We start from the raw sequence: 23,816 nt of genomic DNA, 5'->3' as shown, positions 1-23,816 counted from the left end.
CTTGCATCGATATTTAGGGACGGACAGTTTTACATTTACGTATGTTGAGGAATGGTTAAAATGAAAGAAAGATATCTACAGAGAAGATATTTTTCTACAAAATTTGTAGCCAAGATGATGTTTCGAGAAACAATTGTAAAACGATTTATTTGTGAAAATCTTCTGCATTTCATAATATACAAAAATTTTCAAATTCCAGAAATCCGAAATTTGGTACGTTTAAATCCCGATTGCATCGACCTAAGATCTTATTGTGAATTCGTTACCTCTCGACCTCCATGATCTCAAAGTCAAGGCAAAATTGCTCGGTTTTGCTATGCACAATGCATAGTTTCACTTTTTGAGGAAAAATTTACTTTGAATTTTTCTACATTTTATATTTAAAATTGCCGTGTATCCTTGTCAACTCTACGGGGAAAAATCACTGTTTACAAGCACTACATTTACGGCGAAGGCATTAAAAATTAGCATAGTCCAACGAAAAGCAGGAACTATCAAATGAGTGGTCAAATTTTATCCCTTAGAGGTGCCTTATACCTTAAGATATGGGATAAGATAATGTTACCAACTCACATCAGTATTCAACCACCGTTTAGTAGTATATATGTCTGTTTAGAGTGAAGGAAAGAGATTACTTTTAGAGTATGGATCCATAGAGAATTCCGCTCTTATTGTCGTACACTAGAGCTGATATCGGCCTGATGTCTATGTGCTACTGCTAGTCTATAGTTGTTGTGTAATAATATATCTGTCTGGAATATGGAATATCGAGACCAACAGATCGGGTTTAAACAATATTTGGAACGCACATTTACGTTAACAATGTTTTAGCATTAAAATGTTACTTCTTTTTGGCTCAGTGATAGTTGGATTGCTATGGCTGTATCCTTACGTGAAAATGGCCGTGTTTACGAGCACATCTGTCGTTAAACAAGGGTGCTATTTTGGTGGCACTTTCTGTGGCAAATATATATACATGTCAATTTTTTAGTACATTTGTGTCATATAGGCGTATTATTGCCCTGACATATTTCTCCGCGATTTTAACATCATTATTTATAATTTTTTGACAATTAGATGCAAATATATTACAAGCAATCCTTTAATTTTAGAAGATGTTGGTTTTTGAATACCCTCAATTGACTAACCACAAATTGCGTCAGCCCAATGTCGTCGATCTGTATTTTGTGGTCCATTAATTATTACAGTTGTTCTGATCCGTAACATTATGACGTTTGTAGCAATAATAAAGTGACTGCTTTATCCCTAATTTTCCAACAATTTAACTACAATGCCTAGAAATATAATCTAATGATGCACAAGAGGAAACAAAAATGGATCATAGTACTTTGTCGACAGACCACTCACTAAACGGTAGATGTGTTTACACTGTAAATTCTTCCATTACATACTTCCACTGGTATATTTTTGTGTTTCTACCAAATCAATCGTACAAAGCCCAACTGATTTCGAATTGAAAAGACAAATAAAGCTAAAATAGATGTGTAAGCTGTCTAACCTCCGATTGATGTTAAGTGCAACAGCCGTTTGTAAGATACTTAGCGTAATGTACATATTGCATTTACAATTCGGCGGATTAACACTTGCGGATGATCACACCCAAAGATGATATCAGAAACGAATTGGCGTATTTTTCTCATTGCGTTCGCTCACTTGAGTGAGATGTAATAAATTAACACCGGTCATTTTGCTTTTGATTTTTAATTAACCAAATTGAACCGAGAGAGCTGGTTTTCGGTCGGAATGACGTCTGGAAGGTCGAAAAACACTGTTCAGGCTCGCTCACTTTGACAAAAACTTAAACAATTAATGTCGTCCTTGTGCCACAATAGCATAGTGGTTTACACGCGAACGCTAGTTTCCATTTAATCCAGTGACCTTGTAGGTTATTTATATGCATCGAATGATACCCATTACCGGACCTTTCGTGGTGTCTAACGGCAAGTAAGGGAGTCCACCACACCAGGTCTCTGTTAATCCCAATATCTGTGCAGCATGTTTCTTCATAGCCTCCTTGACCATGGCATAAGTAATAACTCCTGTGTCATGTAGACTTCTTGGACAAGTGGACCTAGATACTTGCTCACCAAATCGGGCAAACTACATTATTTTCCGTGGAATTCCCACAAGTATATGACAAAGTATGCTTCTGTATGAGTCGCCAAGCTGAATGCTACGTATGTAAACATAAATTATTTAAATAAAAATGAATTATTCGATATTACAACAAAAATAGTGAAATCAACAGTCAAAGAGCTACTGGAAATTTCACACTATCTTTTAAGCAGTGAATATAGTAGTTCTTGTAATTGTCGCACCATTTTTCAGTACCAGCTCCTGAGAAAAATATTCAAATTGAGACTACACGGCACTATATGAGCAATAGAAAGGAAGTGGGACAAAAATTTCGCCAATAAACACGTTTCAATATTGCCGGCAATCAATTATGTAACATCTGCAATTTCTTAATGGTTTATTTTGACGGCTGTTACATTGCCAGTCTTTTGCTAAGCTTACTATTTCAGCGTTAAATAACCTCAAAGTTATTAAAAACAACTTTTTCGCGAATATAAATTTGCGAGTTTAAAGCATTGCGCAGATAACACGATATTGCAGTGCAGTTACGTTCACGAAACAGAAAATAGTACCTGGCTTCCAGTGAGTACTTTATAAATTATTGTAGTTATATTGCAGTGCGTCTTGATTTTCATGTAGATCATGTAGTACCCTGATTACTAGACTGCTCCCGTTGCGATGATAAAAGTTACCGTGTTCAAATTGCCTTTTCAAAAATACTCAAACTATTTCTAAAATTGTGAGTCGTTTAGCACGGAAATTATACGATGATCCAGTGTCCTGGACGTCAAAGCCGTATGCCTCAATCTATCTTTTTTGCAACGATTCTTAATGATATTATTAATTACTTAATGCCATTCTCCTGCCATTGAACACTATTATCACATTACATCATTACGTTTTGAAGGCCGCAAAACGACTTACAACGCTCAAAAAAACGGGAATTCGAAGAGCCCATTTCATGATTTTCGCTTAAAGTGAGGAGCGGTTTGCAGGGCAGTCAGACATTTATATTCTCTTCTTAAATTATTATGCTGCTTTTCTTGGGTTTTTTTCTCGCCTCTGAGGTAAACATTTTTTTCAAAGATTTATTGCATGAAAAGACAATTTTAATTTTTCCCAGGGAGTTAAAAAATGTCATTCTTAATTTAAAGCATGGATAAGTATTATGTAAATTACAAATGACCTCAAAAGAGGGATAAAACTGCAGCAAGTGTGAAGGAATACAGTAAAAAATTGGCCGACTAGCGGGAAATACAGTACTCGTTAAAATAAAGAGCAAAGTTAAAACAAATACAGTAAAATACTAACCGACGAGCGGGAAATAAAACATTTGCAAAGCAGAGACTCAAATGAGCAGACGTTTCGGATGCAACCCTTCGTCAGGTACTAACTTTGCTCTTTATTTTAACGAGTATGTATTTCCCGCTAGTCGGCCAATTTTTTACTGTAAGTATTATTTATATGTTTCTCTCGTCCAAGACTTTTTTTACTTTATTTCATTCACTCAATTTCGTTTTTTCATTTCTCAGTCCGGCCTTTGCCCTGTTAATTTACATTCTTGATTATCAAAGACTGGCATTCAAATTCACTCGGGGAAAGTTTAAGGGAATTTAAAATTTGCTTTTGAGTACGCGTGATCTTACACCATCACATGTCCAAAAATAATTCATTTAAATATAGAATTTATATCCGCTCTTTTTTCATTCTCAAGACATGCTGTTGGTGTTCCTCTTTGCCACCCTGCTGCCAATCGTTCTCTGTGACTCGGATGACCCATACGTGTCTGAGGAATGGAAATGTTCACATCTTAAAGTGACTGAGTATGACGGTGTCGTGACAAACGCAGTTGTTCTACAGGAAATAGACTGCACGGAAGAGTTGTGGAATTTACGTGACGAACTTGAGGAAAGTACATCATTTGAGACCAAGTATATTTACAAAATGATTGGTCCCTTCATTGAAGGAACAAAAACATTTCGACTCGTCAACGTCCTACAGGACGAACTGGACACAGCAGATTTGGTAAATAGAAGATTTAGTTCTCTCATTTGTATATGTTTTTTGGCAAGTGTTGACACTTACTGTCGAATTCGTTGGCGATAGAGATTCTTCCTTTCGCGACAGAGGCAGAACAACAGAGATCGAGGGAGAGGCAGAGTGTCGAAAGAGGAATGTAGATGTGTACTTCATTTTGTTTTCGTTGTAATGGGTGTGAGATCTTTAATTTTTTTACATAGTTCAATTTATTGTTAGGATGCCTGAGATTAATGGCATATCACTTGCTTTGTTTTCTCATGTTTCAGGGATCCAGGATTAAAGGTGAAGAAGTGGTCATGTGTTTCAATGGAACGCTAGACTACTATAACGGACACAAGCTGAGAGCAAAAAGCAACAAAATGGAGGTAAGTAAGCTGAAAAACTCGATGAGTTTTAATGTTTATCATTTTCTAATATCTGTGTTCTTTAATTTAAGAAGAAACTTTTTCGTTTTACTCTCGTCATCATGTCGAAAGTCTTGGACTCATCAACCCAGCCTGTTTGTCTATGCTAACCCATGTTGTTGTTGTTGTTGTTGTTGTTGTTGTTGTTGTTGTTGTTGTTGTTGATGTTGACAAATTAATGCAAGACGGCAGCTCATTTATATTTACATAATTCATTTTCCAGTATTGTATGTATGTATGTATGTATGTATGCATGCATGCATGCATGCATGCATGCATGCATGCATGTATGTATGTATGTATGTATGTATGTATGTATGTATGTATGTATGTATGTATGTATGTATGTATGTATGTATGTATGTATGTATGTATGTATGTATGTATGTATGTATGTATGTATGTATGTATGTATGTATGTATGTATGTATGTATGTTTGCATGCATACATATGCATGCATGATATATATATCACTTATGTACAGTATTATTGCTAAAAGATGATTCTACTCCACATTATAGTTCTTTCTAGATTATACTATGGTAGCTTTTACACTACGCCAGTCTTCTGGTCCAGTAGAACTAACAACTTTAATATTGCTCATCTAAGCATGTTTTGTAGAATCGAACAATTAACATAGTTGACATTAATATAACAGGAGTGACAACTTCAGCAAAATTTCCAACTTGTGTATCGTCAGGTTACATCCTGTTGATGGCGACAGAGATTTACTATCCAAATGGCTATACCATAGCGATAAACATACAAGACCGTGCTGAATACCTGATTTGGTCTTTCTCCTTTCTACGGTTTTTCAGGAATGCCCTGAGCGATTGGCTGGAGAAGTTTGGTGGAATCCTTCTGGAGAGGTTACATGGTCTACGAATGTGATGTACTGCATGCATACCCATGTTGACGACTACTTCCTATACTATTGCCTGTACCACCATCCTGAAACTGATATTGAAACAGAATGACAAATTTGGCACTGGAACAATGCCCATGGAAATCAGAGAATCAAATGGATTATGACTTTTTAAAGTTTCATTTTAACTGCAAAGAAACTGTAGCTCCTTTTCCCTATAGAGATCATTGAACAATAGCTCCGAATTGTGCCCTTTATTTTCCGTGATATTGTCTAAGGTGTTCTGTTAAATAATAAGGATAGTGCATGATTCATCCTAAGGAGGAGGATAAATTTCAATGTATTGTAATCCATGAAGCTAGGGAGATACTTATATATAATCCCCCCGTATTCCGAACGAGTGTGGCTGCGTCGCGGACGAGTGATCCCCGTGTAGCGGCCGTATCCCTCCGAGCCGTAGGCGAGGGGGGATACGGCCGCTACACGGGGAATCACGAGTCCGCGACGCAGACACACGAGTGAGGAATACGGGGGGATTATATATTTATCACATGCATAGACCCAGTTTTCCGTGAATAAACCTTTCAGGAATGATAATTACTGCGAAATAAGGAGAGGGAGTATTTTACAAGAATTCATACGCTTGTGTTATGCGGTCGTCGCTGGGTCACAGCTGACTTGACTGCGCTCAGCTGTACATGTCGAGGTAAACTTCGAGTGCGCCGAAGCTGCTCCTATGGATAATTAGCATCTCTAGTAGGGCTTTTTCTGTGCGAATCAAGCGGAAATAGGAAAGACTATGGATTTTAAATACAAGGTATTTATTTGGTAATTACTATAACATCAATTTGAATGAAAATTCATTCATAAAATTATTGGACGTGCAAGCGCTAGGTGCGGGACGTCGCGACTCTCAGCTGCGGTATACGTCTACCGGGAATGGGTTATTTTTGTCAATATTCGAACATCATTCAAAGATTTATACTTTGCAAAGTTTGTATGGAATTTTTAAATTTACCAATTATTATGTGTTACGAAATTATCAATTGTATGTTTAATATTTTACGAATAAAATGAGCTTGTTTAAATATAACGAAGAACAGTGTTCGGCACTGACTCAATCGGTAAGACTACGAGCAACAAGTCTTTCTGAGCTCAGACGCGAGACGACGGAAGTTAAACAACACGGTACAATACAACGTGGTGCACAAAATGCATAGACAAAGCAATAGCTTGCACCTTTAAGTACACTGATAACCTCGTGAACTCGTCGCTCTTGAAAAGTAAAATAGCGTTTCTTCTGATGAGTCCGGAGTATCGTCATTGCTGTCAGAAAACGATGAACGCCCTTCGCTTCCTCGGCTCGACCCGGGGGCTCGATTCGTTGACTTACCACGGCAGCATTGATCGTGATGTTGAACTTGAAACCCATCAATGTTGCCTCAGTAAACATTCTTACTGCTGCAGGGATGATTGGTACGTGTCTTGGGTTATCGGCTATGCTAATTATGTTGTTTGATGGACATCGACAGGGGCTCTTTTGACGAGGTAGACAACACAAAATGCCGGTAACATAGCGTATTAAATGTCAGTGGTGTAGAAATCAAACGTTTCAATCGCAAATCAACGACGAAGAAACACAAATTCATAAACATTCTAGTATCGACGGTATTTTGTATTCTACACATATATTTTAATACTCTATATTTCCTTGTGCTTCATTACCCTCCCACTTTTGAAAATAATTTCTGAACAGCTGATTTTTTGTTTACGTTTTAAAAGTAGTCCGGGTCCCATATCCACCACATGTGGAATATGGATTCATCGTAGTCATATACCTATAGTGTGACGTCATACTATAGGGATAACTGGGTCTATGTATGTGATATAAATATCTATCAATCACCATAGCTTGTGATATTATACGCACTTACCGTCTACGACTGTAGATTGGGAGATAGCAATTAAGTTGTCTCAGGTTCTGCAAGCTCTCTCTCTCTCTCTCTCTCTCTCTCTCTCTCTCTCTCAATTTAAGTCTCAAAATTGATATTTTTTGAGTAGGAGAGTAACATCGAGGGATGTATTTAGTACAATTACACTTCACAAAACAATCTTCAAACTACACTTTGCTTAGATGAATATTCGTTATGAGAGGATGTCTGCGTGAGTATAATTTATGAGTTTACTTGAATGCAAACCACCTTTTCGGATAATCGAAGAGTGCACTATTGCTCGATATATGTCTGATTGGAACTTGCTGTCTCGAAGCGATAATTCGGGACGGACAGTGAAGTGTTACAATACAGGATGATTGGTCGAAATGAAAGAAAAATATCTTCTCAAATGTTGTACAAACTTCGCAGCGACAATGATGTTTAGAAAATATTTTAAAAATTGAGAAACCATTTGTATGTTTGCAAAAAAAATGAATAATTTTCAAATTCTGGCAATCGAAAACTTCATAGGTCCTGAATGCACTGTGCCTAGATATTGAATTCCTGATATCCCTCGAATTCCATGATCTCAACGATTAAAATGACTTAGTATTGCCTATGAGAACTCCTAACTATTAAACATCTTGTGTTCATCTTGAATCTGTTAACCTTATATCAAATTATATCCGCGATACTCTATGAATCTTGCATGAATGTTGTTAAATGTATTGAAACAATATCTTACGCAAATATGTCTGACATCATCCTTGAAGAAGTAGTCAAACTTCTGACGAAAACAAGAATGAGTACGAGGGTCATCTTATAAATAATTGTACTATGGAAACAAATTACCGATATTTGAAATTTTAAATAGTCGCCTTTTCTGTATTAACACTTGGGGGAGGGTTAACTTTCTGATTTCTACAAAACTAAGACGGTGAAAAATGTACTTACTCCAAAATGAACAGCATACGCTGTAGATCAGGAAAAATATTGCTGACATGTGAGTCTGAATACCTGCGCTTTCGCTGTTACATTGGTCTTTAAAAGGAAATGCCAATCCATTCCGTGTCATATTTAATGAACAATAAAAATCAAGAGACACCATGCACTGTTTAACTTTCGGAAAACAATAAACCTACTATTTACGCATGTGGTTATATTAAATTTGCCACAGTATCCTTCTTAATTCTGTGACGGAAAATCCCATATTACAAACAATACATATTTACGACAATGGATTCACCATTAGCCAGCATAGTTTGACGAAAAGCAAATTATTACAAACAAAGAATGGCCCAAGCTCTGTTCCTTGGTGCATTAAACGTTTCCGTGTGGGATAAGATAATTATAAAAGCTCACACAAGTATCCAATCATCGTTTAGTAGCGTATATTCTGGTTTGGAGTGAAGGAATCAATTTTTGTCTTAGAATCTGTATCAATACAGAAATAATCGCAATCATACCAATCCATAATCCAATAACACTAGGTCAGAATTTGTAAGACAATAGTCGTAAACAGACACAAAACAGCACAGAACAGACAGTAAATAGACGGTACACAAACAAAGTCAAATTCATGAAAACAAGATATATGGACCTCTGAATAGAATTAATTCTATTTTCGCACACAAGGACTGTAAATTGGCTGAAGTACATGTACCAGTCTTCTAAGTTTATTTGTTTTTATCCGTCTGGCCCTTGGTAGGATACGTGAAGACCTTACGTCATAAAAGGACTTTTACTCAAGTCGAGAGCTAGTGCGTATGCCAGCCGTGGTATATCGCCAATATACCACGGTTCTTTTCGCGTCTCGACCAATCAGATCGCTGTGTTTGCACCATCAAAATACTGGTATGATATAATACTGAATATACCACCCTGAAATTGACATCGAATAATGATGACATATTTTCGACACTGTAACAACGAAGCTGGGTATAAGACAATGGAATTGAATTTTTGATTTTGAGAAAAAGCGATCTTGTTTCTACTTCAAAGACTATTTACCCTCAAACTAAGTCAGCATAGCTCGTAGTAAAGTATTACAGAAAATGAGTGGTCAAAGCTTTGTCCCTGCGGCGCATTACACCTTAAGGTGTAGGATAAGATAAAGCTACCAACTCACACAAGCATTCGCACATTTTATTTAATAGTGTGTATGCATGTTTAGAGTGAACGAAATAAATGTCTGTTTGTGTCTTATCCATACAGCGTTAAGGTCTTCCAAAGTTACAATAGTTATAGAACTAGGATTTAGTACCGTTTATCAATGTTGGATTGCTATCAATGAGCTTTACGTAAAAATTACCTTATTTGTCGGCACAAGTTTCTATTCTGATAGGTTGGCAGCACTTCCCATGGCAAAATATTATGCCGTCCACTTTGTTCATATGTATCATATAGGCATAACATTACCCAGGTGTTTAACTCTGTGATTAGAGGATTATTATTTATAATTTTGGAGTGTTTGAATGCAAATGTACGGGAAGCACATGCCCGAATTTTAGAATATGGCTCCCTTTGAAATAACCAACAAACACCGAGTTGTTCAGGTCATCTAATAGGCTACCTGTATTTAGTACTTCAGTGAAAATTAAACCCGTGCTACGCACGGTGGCATCAGAGAGTGGCAGTCATCCAAAACTTACTTTCATTCGATTATCCCTTGTGTATTATAATGAAGGAAATATGCCCATTAATTCGAATTAATATTTTCTACTGTAGCATTTGTTGGTGCTAGGATAGCTCTCTTACCTGCACTCACACGCTGGTCAGTCACATCCATGATATTTTGAAAGACTTCATGTATCACTTATTTATTTCTTTCAAGGAAGACCAACGGGAACAAGTCCCATTTACAGGCTCCAAAAAACATAAAGTTTAAAAATACAGAAATTTAAAAATACAAATATACAACCCACAGTACAGAACATTATAAAAGTAAGCGAAATGAAAAACAAACAAAAAAGTCTACAAATTTAAACATGACAGTTTTACCAAACGTCTAAAACTTCCGTAAAATGAAAAAATGTCAATAGCGGGGTTTGAAGTGCATAGTTCATTTAAAGTGCTCATACATCTTTGTAAAGCGGAATACTTAAAAACATTGAGTTTGCTAACTGGAAGTCTAAAGACTGTGCGAGTTCTAGTAGTTTCTGGGGGACATTATAAGTAATACGAGAAAACAATAAGAGGACAGTCATACATATTATTTACACATTTATATAAAAATATTGTATCTAAAAATCGTCTCCGATGATATAGAGGTGAAAGGTTAAAATGCTGACACAACTCTTCATAATTATTATGATTATGATTATGAACCAAATGTACCAAATTTTTCTTTATTTTACAAATAATATTAAGCCAGTCATTTATAATTGGATACTTAATTAATTTGTTTCGAATTCTGAAAAAAAAACTATTATGCCTCACGAAGAATAATGATATTCGGTATTAATAATTTTCGTTTTTCTTAGAATAAAAAACTTTTGTTAAACTCAAATTTTAATAAAAACCTTCTGGTACGTGCATGGTCTTTTTTTAGGCCTGTTAGGCAAGAAAGGTTTTTTATGTCTTGTTGCGTTATTAGGCCATTTTAATTTAAAACGTATAGATTGACGGGTGGATGGATGAATGGTTTGACCAATGGAATGTGTTTCGCTTGTCCCAGGCTTTGCCTTGCGACCACTGATTCTATTTCTTGATTATGCAAGACAAATGTTCTCGGTTTCCTTGCAAAAAGTTGGATGAAAATGCGTTTACATTTCTTTTTCTCTCTTTTTCAAGATATGTTGTTGGTGATCCTCTTTGCCGCCCTGTTGCCAATCGTTCTCTGTGGCTCCGATGATCCGTACGTGTCTGAGGAATGGAAGTGTTTACATGCAACAGCAACTGAATATGATGGCGTCGTGCTAAACGCAGTTAATCAACAGGAAATAGAATGCACAGAAGAGTTATGGAATTTACGTGACGAACTTGAGAAAAGTGAACCGTTTGAGTCCAAGGATGTTTACAAAGCAATTGGTCCGTTCATTGAAGGTACAAAAACATATCGATTCGTTGAGGTTGTACAAGATAAAGTGGACACGGCAGATTTGGTAAATACAAAACAATTCTGTCATTAATCTCTCTGTTTGCGCAAATGTTTTAACCTGTTTTTGTTTAATTTATGGGCGCTAGAGATTCATTGATTTACAGATAGAAACAGATACAGAAACGTAGAGGCAGTAAGACCGACAGAGATCCGGTTAGAGTGAGAAAGAGTGTCGATGTACATACGCATTTTATTTTCCTTTTTTATGGTTGTATATCTGGAATCTTTAAACATTGTTTTATCTATGGAATTTCGATGGCAACAACAGATTGCCTAAAGTAGCTAAAGTGCATCAAGTGCGAAGACAGTTTCCAATCTGTTATTTATATACTGTAATAAAATGTTAGGCCTACATCTGTAGGTCATTTTCCTATCGGTGATATATACAATAACAAGTATTATAGTTGAAGATTGTTCTAACAGCGTCCTATAAATATTTCGTGTTTCGTTTGTAGTGCCACATGAAACACTCAATTGCGTTTGGGTACATGTTAAATCTAATTGATATTAAGCAATGTCATTGAATCTTCACGTTTCAGGGGGAGAGGATTGCTGGGGAGGAAGTTGTCTTTTGCCTAAATGGAACGCTGGAACTCTATGAGGGACACAAGCTGAGAGCAATAACCAACAGAATGGATGTAAGTAGGCAGTGACTCGACATGTTGTAATTTTCTAATATTTGTGTTGTTTGACTAAAGAGAACGCTTTCTCGTAATATAAATCAGATATCTCATGTATCTTTTCGTGTCTTTTTGACAATCACATGTTCGTTATATATATATATATATATATATATATATATATATATATATATATATATATATATATATATATTTATCACATGAACTGGCCCGAATTCCCACCTGTGTGACGTAGAACAGGACGGATAAGAAATCCGAATTACCCCTGTTGTACGTCATCAACCGGAACTTTTTCTTTCATGGTACCGTTCATACATGCAGGCGTCGCGACACGAACATATCAATTGTTGTGATCGATGCCGTGCTAGCTCGCACGTTATTTTTACAAAAAGGTGACCCGATAAATCCAGATATGGAAACATAGAAGGCATATTTGTCCAACGAAATTTCAAGTCGCTAAAACGATAGCTTTTCTCGAGAATCGAATGTACCGACGATCGTTACTTTAATGGCTCAGTAACGTCTCGGCTCCAGTCGAGTCGTGTGGACGTCGTACCTGGCGACCCCGGTTGGCGATAAAACCGAAACCTACACCTCGAAACAGTGAATAAATGAGTATAGTATAATCTTTGGGAAAGCGACATAGGAGGCACAAGCCTAAAGTCATCCGACTAACAACGATCAATTTCCTTAATCACACAAAAACTCCGTAAAGTCTCGCTCGGAATCAAACTTGCAGCGCGGCATAATGCTGTAGCGAAGACATAAGCTGTCGAGCTGTGTGCAGCGCTAGGAATCTCATGTACTTCGAAAGTTGACTCAGACAACACTCAAAACAGAGTTTCCGTCAACAAAATTAGGATGTATCCAGGACGAGATATGTGTAGTCAACATCAAAGTTCGTAAGACGAAAACATTGATGACCGAGATCGGGATTGACGAGTTGACACCGGCAGAGACCGGTGACGGCAACGTTGTGGGCACAGACATGCAATGAGTGTGTCATCGAACGGAATCTTTCGCGCTCGCCAAGGTCGTAAACTTGTGTGATATTTTGAAAGCCACGGCATCTCTGAGAATAAGAATTACTGTTTCGATCGTGTCGTCTCATTTACTTCATAAATATAATTGTAAATATTCTAAGTAACTCTGAATACTATGGTTATCCGTCGCTAGCACGGTGAAAGCTATGTCCGCCGATGGCCAACTTGCCTTGGCATCGGTACAGCGCGAGACAATGATTGACACGTTCATGTGACCGAATCCGTACGTCTGGTTGGTGGAGATACCATTTGATGTAGCAAATTTCAGCTTGATGGGATTTATGAATGAAAGTATCTCCTGGGTGACGGGCCGCTTTACTCTTTAAATGAAAGTAATCCGCGTAAGTAAAACACAAATCGCGACGAAATTCATGCAATTTGTTACGATAATTTTGATCAATCTACGTCAAAAGAAAAATAAGAAGACTGTTCATGTGATAAATATATAATTCCCATGGGTATTTTTCTCTGTTTGACGTCATCGTATACGAGTGTTTTCGCGGAGTCGTACAACTTCCAGCCGATACCATGGGATTACATATAAATATATACATATATATATATATATATATATATATATATATATATATATATATATATATATATATATATATATATATGAGAAAAAAACTTTCATGCCCTATACTTACCTCTTGAGGGCGCTCTTTTGGTGAAACGTGTCATGATTGCAAAATGCTACTTTATTCAACCGTCTTAATTAAACAGGAATTGTCAGCAATTCAGTAAATGATTTAAATTGGAAGATTTTCCATCGAGGCCTAATCACAGTAAGCATGGCAAAAAAATTGAATTTAAGTGAAGGAAAATGTCATATTTGTTGCCATGTTGAAATCCTTGAACACATCCTATTTGAGTGTAAATATGTTAAAGGAATATGGCAGAAATGTATTTGTTTCTTTGTCAGAAAACACAACTTTGATAATAATATCAATATCAAAAGATTAGCAATTGCAGGAATCGAAAATGATAATAATGCAACATCTGACATTATTTACTGTATTACTTCCTTTGTAAAATATACAGTTTGGAATATTCGAAATTTGGTTACTCTTGATGGGATTAAAGTTTCCCTTCAATCCTATGTCATGCAATTGAAATGTAATCTCTCCTCATGGATGAATACATTATATTTCACTTATAAGATGATGAACAAAACTGAGGATTTTATCACAAAGTTTTCAAGCCTTGTGAGACTTGAGGGAGAAGAATGCATCCTGAATGCAATCATATGATGATCTTTGCAATCAAAAAGCTAATTATTTGGGTTTTTTGTCTTCAGACAAGACGCATTGTAATTTGAATGCATTCACAGTTATGTAGATTTGTTTATTCGTGACTTTGTGGAAATAAGTTTATCTTTTTCAAAAAAAAGATTGCAAAATGCTATTACACATTAATTTTATGCTCAGAAATACCGTTATAATTCTAGGAGAAATACTTTAGGTAACTTCTAGTTGTAACTTTCTGATATTGTTATTACTTTTGATATCATCACGTCTTTTCACGTGTTATGTCTCGTTTAATGCTTCGCCCACAATGCAACAGCTTTCACTATAAATACCTTGCCACGTCAGCGTTACGGCAGTACACCTTTGCTGCCGTCGTGGAGTCGCATCACCTATCCCTGGTCTTTGCAGGCCTGGATTTGTTGAATTGGTATGACAGCTAGACTGCAATACGTCTATTACTCTACTGTTGTCGACACTGTCATGGTGTACAGCATGAATTATTGGTTGGGGTAAGACGCTAATTTTGTCATAAAGTATTTCCACCTGTATAATTTTCCACGGTCGGTAAATTTGTGAAGACAAAGGTGACTTGTCACTTGGACTTGACATCGTGGTGTCCGTATTTTGATGTTGTGGTGTCCGTATTTGTTCACACCCTCAAATTCTATTTGCAATGTTTTGTTCGTATACGTTAAACTTTCAAGAAACCTTTCAAGAAACTGTATTTTCTTTTGCACAAAGCTTTCCGATAGTGGTAAATATTTGTTCTATGTACGAGAGATTTATTTATTTCAATTGTATATTAAGTTTTTTTTGTAAAGTCATGTTCACCGAATAAAGGTTGGCGTTCACCTTTAGTGATGTCTGCTGCACTATTATTTACCCGGTCATATATATATATATATATATATATATATATATATATATATATATATATATATATATATATATATATATATATATATATATATATATATATCGACAACAGTTTATTTTTCTTCAGCGAAATGCATGTTAAGACAAAGTATCAGGAAGATAGTAGACTGTGTCATTATTTGATGTAATGCTCTCACTTTAACGACAAAGTGCAGTTGACATGCACTACACACATGCTGTGTATGTATGTATGTATGTATGTATGTATGTATGTATGTATGTATGTATGTATGTATGTATGTATGTATGTATGTATGTATGTATGTATGTATGTATGTATGTATGTATGTATGTATGTATGTATGTATGAGTGTGTGTGCAATGCTAGAAACGGATTCCTGATTAGAATTATGATTCATCATAAATACCAATTACACCTTCTGCGCAAATATTCAGGTTTTCTACAACACAAATGAAACACCTTACCTCCACTCTGAGGGACTATGGAGAACCTGACATTTTTAATAATGCCCGTGTAGCTATGGTTTGCAAAAAAGAACAATAAAACATGGAGGACATTTATAAAAATAGTAGTTACAACTTGCTGAAAATAACTAAAGGCACTTAAAGTTACTTCTACTTGGTGGAGATAGTATAACTCCAACTGTGTTGCAAAACCATAGCAATAATGGGACACGACCAAGTGAGAGACATGACATGGTGTTTCTATTTCTTGGTTTTTCAGGAATGCCCGGAGCGATTGGCTGGAGACATCTGGTGGGATCCTTCTGGTGAGGTTACATGGTCTACCAATGTGGTGTACTGCACCCATACCCATCGTGACAGCTACTTTCTGTACTATTGCATGTACCACCATCCTGAAGTTGATATGGAAACATAATGACAAAACCTTTTTGACACTGAATAACGATTGACACCAGAGAATAAACACAGAGAGTAATGATTGTTAAATCTTCATTTCAAGTGTAAAGACACTGTAGTCCTGTTTTTTTATCAAAGTGTTGTCTAAGTTGTTCAGTGTATTAACATATTGCATTATCAATCTTAAAAAGAGGATACGTTTACATATATTGTAATTGGTGAAGAAGATATGAACAATAAATACATATCACTAAATAGAACTTACTATAATCGACTGTAAATAGGGAAGACAACAAGAAAGTTGTCGCAAGTTCTGCAAGCCATTCTCTGTCTCCCTCTCCCTCCCTTCTCCTCCCTCTGCTATGTCTGTCTGTCTGTCTGTCTGTCTGTCTGTCCGTCCGTCCGTCTCTCTCTCTCTCTCTCTCTCTCTCTCTCTCTCTCTCTCTCTCTGCCTCTCTCTCTGCCCCTCTCTCTGATTTTGAGTTTCAGTGTTGATAAAATGATGTGGTTTTTTCTGAGTTGGATATTAACAGCAGTTGCATTTGTAGAAGCGTATCACTTCTGTGTTTACTTGAAAGCAAATTATCCCTTGGGACGATAAAAACGCATTATTTGTCGATATACGTCAAATTGGGACTAACGGTCTTACACCGATAGTTTTGAACGGGGAGTTATAACTTTTGGGGTGGTCATGATGAAAGATAAATATCTGCAGAGAAAAGAAGTGCTGTACAGAATATTATGCTATGATGATGTTTCGAAAAACGATTGACTGAAAGGTTGACGAAATAATAATTTGAGATTCGTGAAAATCCTTTATATGTTGGCAATGCAAAAAATAGTTTGTTAAATTCTAGAAATCGAAAAAAAAGAATAAGAACAAGGGATCATTTAATATTTCATTTAAATATGTATTAAACGAATTACCATACATCTACCACTATTTGAAATTTTTCGAACAATCGCCGTTCTTGTAAAGCATGTGGGAAAATTTACAAAACAAAGGCTGTGAAATCTTAAATTATTTCGAAACTTCTACACGATTTAGATTACAAATGTAGTGCTAATCTGACTCAGAATATCTGTTCCGAAAGTTCATCCTTATGTAATGAGCGCTTCAACTAATTTGCGTGTTTAAAGTTTTCACTGATACTTTGGTCATTCAAAATAAATCATTTCAATATATGCCCAATCATTATCAACAATCAAGGGATAATATGCATGATTTTTATTTTGAGAAACGATTAACCAATTTATACAAATCATCCAAAAAATTGATGATAAATACCATTTTCTGTTGGTTTGTAAATTTACACAAGATTTAAGAAGTGAATACTTACTTATAATCTGTAGTGAAAATGTTTCTTTCTTTAAATTTATTGATTTGATGAAAAACCAACAAGTGAACATGATTTTTAGTCTGGCTAAGTGCATCTGTAATGTGATTTCAAGAGGAAGCCTGCAAAGAGACCTCTTATGTGAGACATGCTATATGTGAATGCTTTTTTGATATGACCTTTGACCTTGAATTACATTTCATGGTGTATAACATGTAACGAAGGGCCGGGGGCCTAATTTATTGAAGTAGATTCTTCTTCTTCTTCTATTTATATTTCAACTTTGCTGATTACTGAGTCATGTCAAAACGAAAATATCTAATTTTATATTTACGATGGCCTCAAACGGCGAAGAGCAAAAAAATACAGAGAATAAGTGGTCGAAGTTTTTGGCCTAAGGCGCATTATACATTAGATGTAGGATTTAAAGTTAATACTACGAACACACAAGTACTTAATCATCGTTTATCAGTGCGTAAGGAGTGAAGGAAACACGTTTCTCTTAGAGACATATGTATAGAGAATTTACCTCTAACACTAGCGCTAACAGACTGATTTCTAAGTGCCAGGCATAGTTTATGTTAATTTTTATATTTGGACCTTGCTTTGAAATTTCAAGACCACCAGATTGGCTGTGAAATGAATTAAGCACGCAAATTCACGTTCGCAGTGTTTATAGCATTAAAATCTAATTTCTTTTGGTTCATTGATCGTAAGATTGCTATCGGTTTGTTACCAACATGTCTGTAAAAAGGTTTGCAATTCGCTAGCTCATCTTATGGTAAAGTATTAAACACGATTGGAACTAATTTGGGATAATTGGTTTTTCATATTTTTCAAATTCTCAAAAGTGTTAGGTGCCGTATAGCTGAATGTTGTAATATCACAAATTACTTATAAAACAAGTGTGTAACGTGAAAAGAAAGGCAGATGAGATTACAGATGAAATCGACATTACTTCACCATCCAATTATCCCAAATTAGTTCCAATCGTATCATAAAGGTGTATTTTGGTACATCTGTCATACAGGCATAAAATTACCCGATATATTGCTCTTCGATTCGAACATTTTTTCTCGATAACAGTTTGATCGGGGTTGGATTCAAGTGAATTAGAAGCAAATGCCTTAATTTTAGAACATTGTGTATTTTGAGAACCATCAATTGCATCTGTAAACAAACAAAAAACCAAGTTATTCAGTTTACCTAACCAGATCAGAGACCGCTTTAGCCATATGTCATCGATGATATTTCTTAGCTCCGTTATCGTTGTCTGATTCGTAACAACTCTATTTTTTGACGTTTGTAGCATCAGAAAGTTACTGGTCATCTCAAAACATCCATCAATTTAACTTACATGAAAAGAAATGTCACCTGACGGCGCATAGGCGAAGCAAATCCAAATGCACCACTTTACTATTTATACAAAATAAGCGCGCACAATTCTTTTATCGGGAAGGGAACAAACAATGGTGAATTTATGGTTATACTGGCATCTCAATCCGCTTAAAAAGTTCTAGATGAACATCAGTTGACAAACCAGTGTCTTTGGTTGTGCACGATTTATGATAAAAACAAGCACTCAAACGTACGAAATACAAGCCAAACATGGGCGTTGAACAAGATGAATTCAGTAATACGCCTAAGAAATACATCACAATTCATACAGTGTGTCTTTATCAAGAGCATAATCCTATATTTAAGTGTCTATAAAGTTACTTATATTCCGTTTTTGCGAGTACTTACTCAAAACACAGGTTATGGTATGTGCCTATTTTTGCTCATATTACAGAAATTTCACCCTTTTCACAATTTTCGTCCAGATGGCCTCCAAGAACAAACGTCGCCGAACAAACGTCGCCGATGTAGGATTACCTGTCAATTTCCTTATTTTTATCGAAAGCTAGGTTCGTACCAAGGGAGCATTCATCTTTTACAGGGAGGGGGTCGGTGAAGATCAGGGAGTTGACTTTTACGAAACTGTTTTTAGGGGGGGCCAAATTTTACAATCAATGATTGGAAGGGGGGTCAAATTTTACAAAGGTTTGTATGGAGTTATGGAAAAGCAAATTGACTTTGGAATATCACCGAAATGTTGTTTGGTCCTCCATATATAATATATGAATAGTCTATGAGAAGCTATGAATAATTTCTTTTAAATACAAAACTAGCTAAATCTGTGTATTTATGTACTCTTGATTATTGATGTTAGTCTACTTGATTAGACTAGGGCGATGACAAGTTCTTGTGTGTGCAAGAAATTTGATTTTGGAATTTCAGCAAAAATGTTGATTCTCTATACATTGTGGTATGTGAGGAAACTTTGAATATTGTCTTTAAAAAGTTTGACGATTGATATAAATGTACTTGACGAGAATATTATATTTGAAATAGCAGTTCTCAAAAACCAATATGATACTGGAATTTCACTTGGTAAGGTTCAAAAGGATTCTTTGAAAATTCAAAGGTCAAACGGTAAATTATAATTCAATTAAGATATTATTGATGCGGACTGTTACATCTTGGGGAGGTTCGCTGTTTTTGTGCATGAAAATTCAAGGGTGGGTAACTCTTTTTCTGACAGACACTTTTAGCCCAGGGCCATAGGGTGCGAATGGTTAATGAATCAATTGATGAATTGAGGGGGGGGGGGTCAAATTTTAGAAATTGGATTGGGAGGGGGTCCTTCTTACATATCATTTGTCGCTCAAATTATACCGACCCCCCCCCCCACCTCCCCGTAAAAAACGAATGCTCCCTAACATGCCCTTTTCCATGGAACACTCTTCATGCCTGTGGCAGCATGTCGGGCTACCTCCTTGTATTTTCCGTCGGGGTAGTTGCAAGAGAGCATGAGCACACCAACAAACACGTCAAGGGGTTACGCGTGACTTAGTTTCTGCTTTTAAAATGTCTACATTTACTCAAATTTCCGTCATCTTGAAATCGATTTTATGAGCCGGAAAATGGATGTGTGTAGCACAATTCATAAAACGCAAGACAATCTTTGGTAAATCAGAAATATCTGAAACTTGAAGATTTTCTTTTGTCGACAGAGCATTTACTTAGCAGTAGACGTACCTTACTGTGTACATTCTACCAATAAAAAGTGTCATATTGATATTAGTACCGCCGTTCTGCCATATCAAGCATACAATACCCCATTAACTTCCCACAGAAAATATAGCTGAACTTTAAATAGATGTCAGCAGACAAACTATAACGATATTTCTGTCAACCGCAACAGCCGTTTGATATGTATGACATTCAGCATTATGTGCAGCCTGTATTTTCACTTCAGCTAATGAACACTTGTGGAGGATCACATCCGATGACGATATCATAAAACGAGGCGTATTTTTTCATCATGTCCTCTAAAAGGGTGAGACGTAATATGTTTGCACCTTGTAATTTTGCTTTAATTTCTATTGCCCAATGTTTGGTCGGAATTAAGTCCGGAAAGGCATAACAAACTATTCAAACTCTCGTTCACTTTGACAGAAATGTCAGTTTGATGTCACCTTTATGCTGATTTGCACATTTAACCACGTCTACCAATTCAACTGGAAGGACTGTTATGGTAGAATCGGAGGAAACTTTGCAATTCGACATCATCTTATTTGTAATTTACATCTTTTCTGAGCTCTCACAATTTAGATATAAAATTGAAGCTGCACATGATGGATATGGCTAGTGGTGTTAAATATAAGCATTTCAATGAAGTGAAAAACTGATGAATTTAAGTGAAAGAAAAGTGTCAACTTATAGAAAACAGCAACATATACAATAACACAAGAGCAATTTCATTCCATATTGTGTAAATATTATACATACAATTCATTCCCAGCTTGCGAGATACTATAGAAATAAAAGAAAAAAACCAGCAAAGGGCATGGTCGACAATCTGATCCTTTTCACAGGCAGTAACTCCTAGGAAATGTACAAGTCTTTAAAAATTACTTAAAAGCTATCTCAACAATTTAGGCAAACTACGTTACTGTGCATATAATTCCAAAAAGAAGACGACAAAGTATGGTTCTGTTTACGGTCGCGTACTCCATCAAAGCCTTTATTTACAACGATATGATATACAACAAAGAAACAAAAAGACGTCTTGTCATGCAGAGCTAAAACAATTATCGTTATCTATGGGATGAAAACCAATTGTTCAATATGTGTATTAATTTTAAATCAAAGTGTTAATAACGCTAATACAGCATTATGTAATTAACTTTGAGCCTCAAGCTGTAACTTTGGGTTATTTTACAGCGGCTTTTTTTCTCTCTTTGAAATTAACTGCAGTGTCTTGTTTAACTATGTAAACCATTCTGAGAGCCCTTGCTATTTAGCTTGTCATCAGAGCATCTGTGCCGGTAAAATACAGTTCTTGTTTTCATTTTAATTCTATTTCAGAGCAGATTTCAACGGTCAGCAATAAATATGGAGCTTACGCCTATTCAGGTTGAGATGCCAAGCTGAATGCTGTTTATCTAATTACAGTTTGGGATAAGAAAATGATTTTTTCCTTTATTAAAACAAAAAGTGAAATGAATGAAACAGCTTCTGGACCTTTTATACTACTATGTAAGAGGTGACTTATAGCTCGCTTAATTTCACACGGTTTTCTTTACCAGGGCCTGAGAAAAGTCTTCAAAATTAGATTGAATGCACGGCACTATAAGAGAAACAGAATGGAAAAGGTAATTAAACATCGCGATCAAACACAAACGTAAATAATTGCCGGCAACCAAAACATAACATTTGGGTTTATTTAGGATTTTTGGTTTTTACTTCGCCAGTCTTTTGCTAAATTTAATATGTCATCATTTAATTACAGCAAGGTGAAACTTTTCAAAGATAGCAATATGCAAGTTTCCAACAATGGTTAGATATCTACGTACATCTATTACCTTGTCCATCGTTTGTCCAAAAATATTCATCTATTTTTTTATTTCTTTCCTTTCTATGACACGTTTCTGCTTTGACATATTTTTGCTAAATTAAGTATATCAGCGTTAACACTATTCGCAAAATTATAAAAAAAATGTTTCGAGAATATATGTATGCTGGTTTGCAACACTGGGCATATATCACAATATTGCTGTGCAGGACATGAAAGAGTAAATTGTATCTGGTTTCAGTGAGTACTTTACACTTATATCTATACTGTATCACGTCGTAGTTTGCGTTACTGTATTAATATGCCTAAAATCTTGCTGGCTATACTGCACTTAAAATACTAGAACAAATCTTGCTATAGTATCCGACAGTCAATATGATATGTAAGTAAGTAAGTAAGTAAGCAAGTAAGTAAGTAAGTAAGTAAGTAAGTAAGTAAAAGTAAGTAAGTAAGTAAGTAAGTAAGTAAGTAAGTATTTATGCATGCATGCATGCATGCATGCATGTATGTATGTATGTATGTATGTATGTATGTATGTATGTATGTATGTATGTATGTATGTATGTATGTATGTATATGTGTATGCATATATGTATATGTATGTATGTATGTATGCCTTTATATTAAGTGTTCAATTACAATGAAACGATTGGCTTTAAAAAAACTAGTGATATAATGAAGAATAGGTGTACATATTAGGAATTAAGGCCTGTGTCTTTAACACCTCGAATAATTGATATTTCTGTAATTTCCATACTGAACGACTGACATTTTTAAAAACAGCATGAGCATTTTTGAAAGGATTTACATGTAAAATCTTTCTTTTATCGTGGCAAGGGGGAAATTCTAGCAATCAGAGAGCAATATGGCCGACATGATTTCAGACATAATGACAGAATGTCGAATACTAAGACGATATGCAATAGAATAATAAGTGTAAACTACTCATTGAACCCTGGCACAATTTTACTTTTCCATGAACTTCACAGAAATGTCGTTATATCTGCGCAATGTTGCAAACTAGCATATTTATATATGTTGTCTCTTTATAACTTTGAATTAATTTTACGCTGATTTACTACATTCAGTAAAAGTATTACGAAACGTTTATGTATCTAGTTTCTGGTTACAAGTTTGTCTGTAAATAATCCATTTACCTTTCTTTCTTTTCCTTTTCTTTTTCTAGACATGTTGTTGTTGCCTTTCCTCTCATGCATCCTGTTGCAAACCGTTCTCTGTGACTCCGCTGAACCATACGTGTCTGAGGAATGGAAGTGTTCCCATGTTTCAGCGACTGACTATGATGGTATCGTAGTGAACGCAGTTTTTCAACAGGAAGTAGATTGCACGGAAGAGTTGTGGAATTTACGTGAAAAACTTGAGGAAAGTGAACCATTTGAGACCAAGTTTATTTACAAAGCAATTGGTCCGTTCATTGAAGGGACCA

General features: G+C 35.8%; 2 protein-coding genes across 2 annotated transcripts in view; both read left to right on the top strand.

The window, feature by feature from the left end:
• LOC139124099 (uncharacterized) overlaps positions 1-16,396 on the top strand; it is a 29,726-nt gene extending 13,330 nt beyond the window's left edge. Inside the window, exons 4-6 of the mRNA XM_070690238.1 lie at positions 11,134-11,444; positions 11,980-12,078; positions 15,996-16,396. Of these exons, the coding sequence (XP_070546339.1) occupies positions 11,134-11,444; positions 11,980-12,078; positions 15,996-16,151 (566 nt within the window). The 3' untranslated portion in view covers positions 16,152-16,396. The remainder of the gene's footprint in view (positions 1-11,133; positions 11,445-11,979; positions 12,079-15,995) is intronic.
• LOC139123713 (uncharacterized) lies at positions 2,205-5,773 on the top strand. The gene is made up of 4 exons (XM_070689870.1): positions 2,205-2,679; positions 3,812-4,122; positions 4,404-4,502; positions 5,361-5,773. The coding sequence occupies exons 2-4, from the start codon at positions 3,814-3,816 to the stop codon at positions 5,517-5,519; spliced, it is 567 nt and encodes a 188-aa protein (XP_070545971.1). The 5' UTR covers positions 2,205-2,679; positions 3,812-3,813; the 3' UTR covers positions 5,520-5,773.
• Positions 16,397-23,816: the final 7,420 nt, after the last annotated feature.

The sequence above is a fragment of the Ptychodera flava genome (genome assembly GCF_041260155.1).
Source record: "Ptychodera flava strain L36383 chromosome 23 unlocalized genomic scaffold, AS_Pfla_20210202 Scaffold_23__1_contigs__length_28996876_pilon, whole genome shotgun sequence".
Classification (NCBI taxonomy): domain Eukaryota; kingdom Metazoa; phylum Hemichordata; class Enteropneusta; family Ptychoderidae; genus Ptychodera; species Ptychodera flava.
The sequence above is the reverse complement of the archived record's forward strand: the minus strand, read 5'-3'. Positions and strand labels throughout refer to the sequence as shown.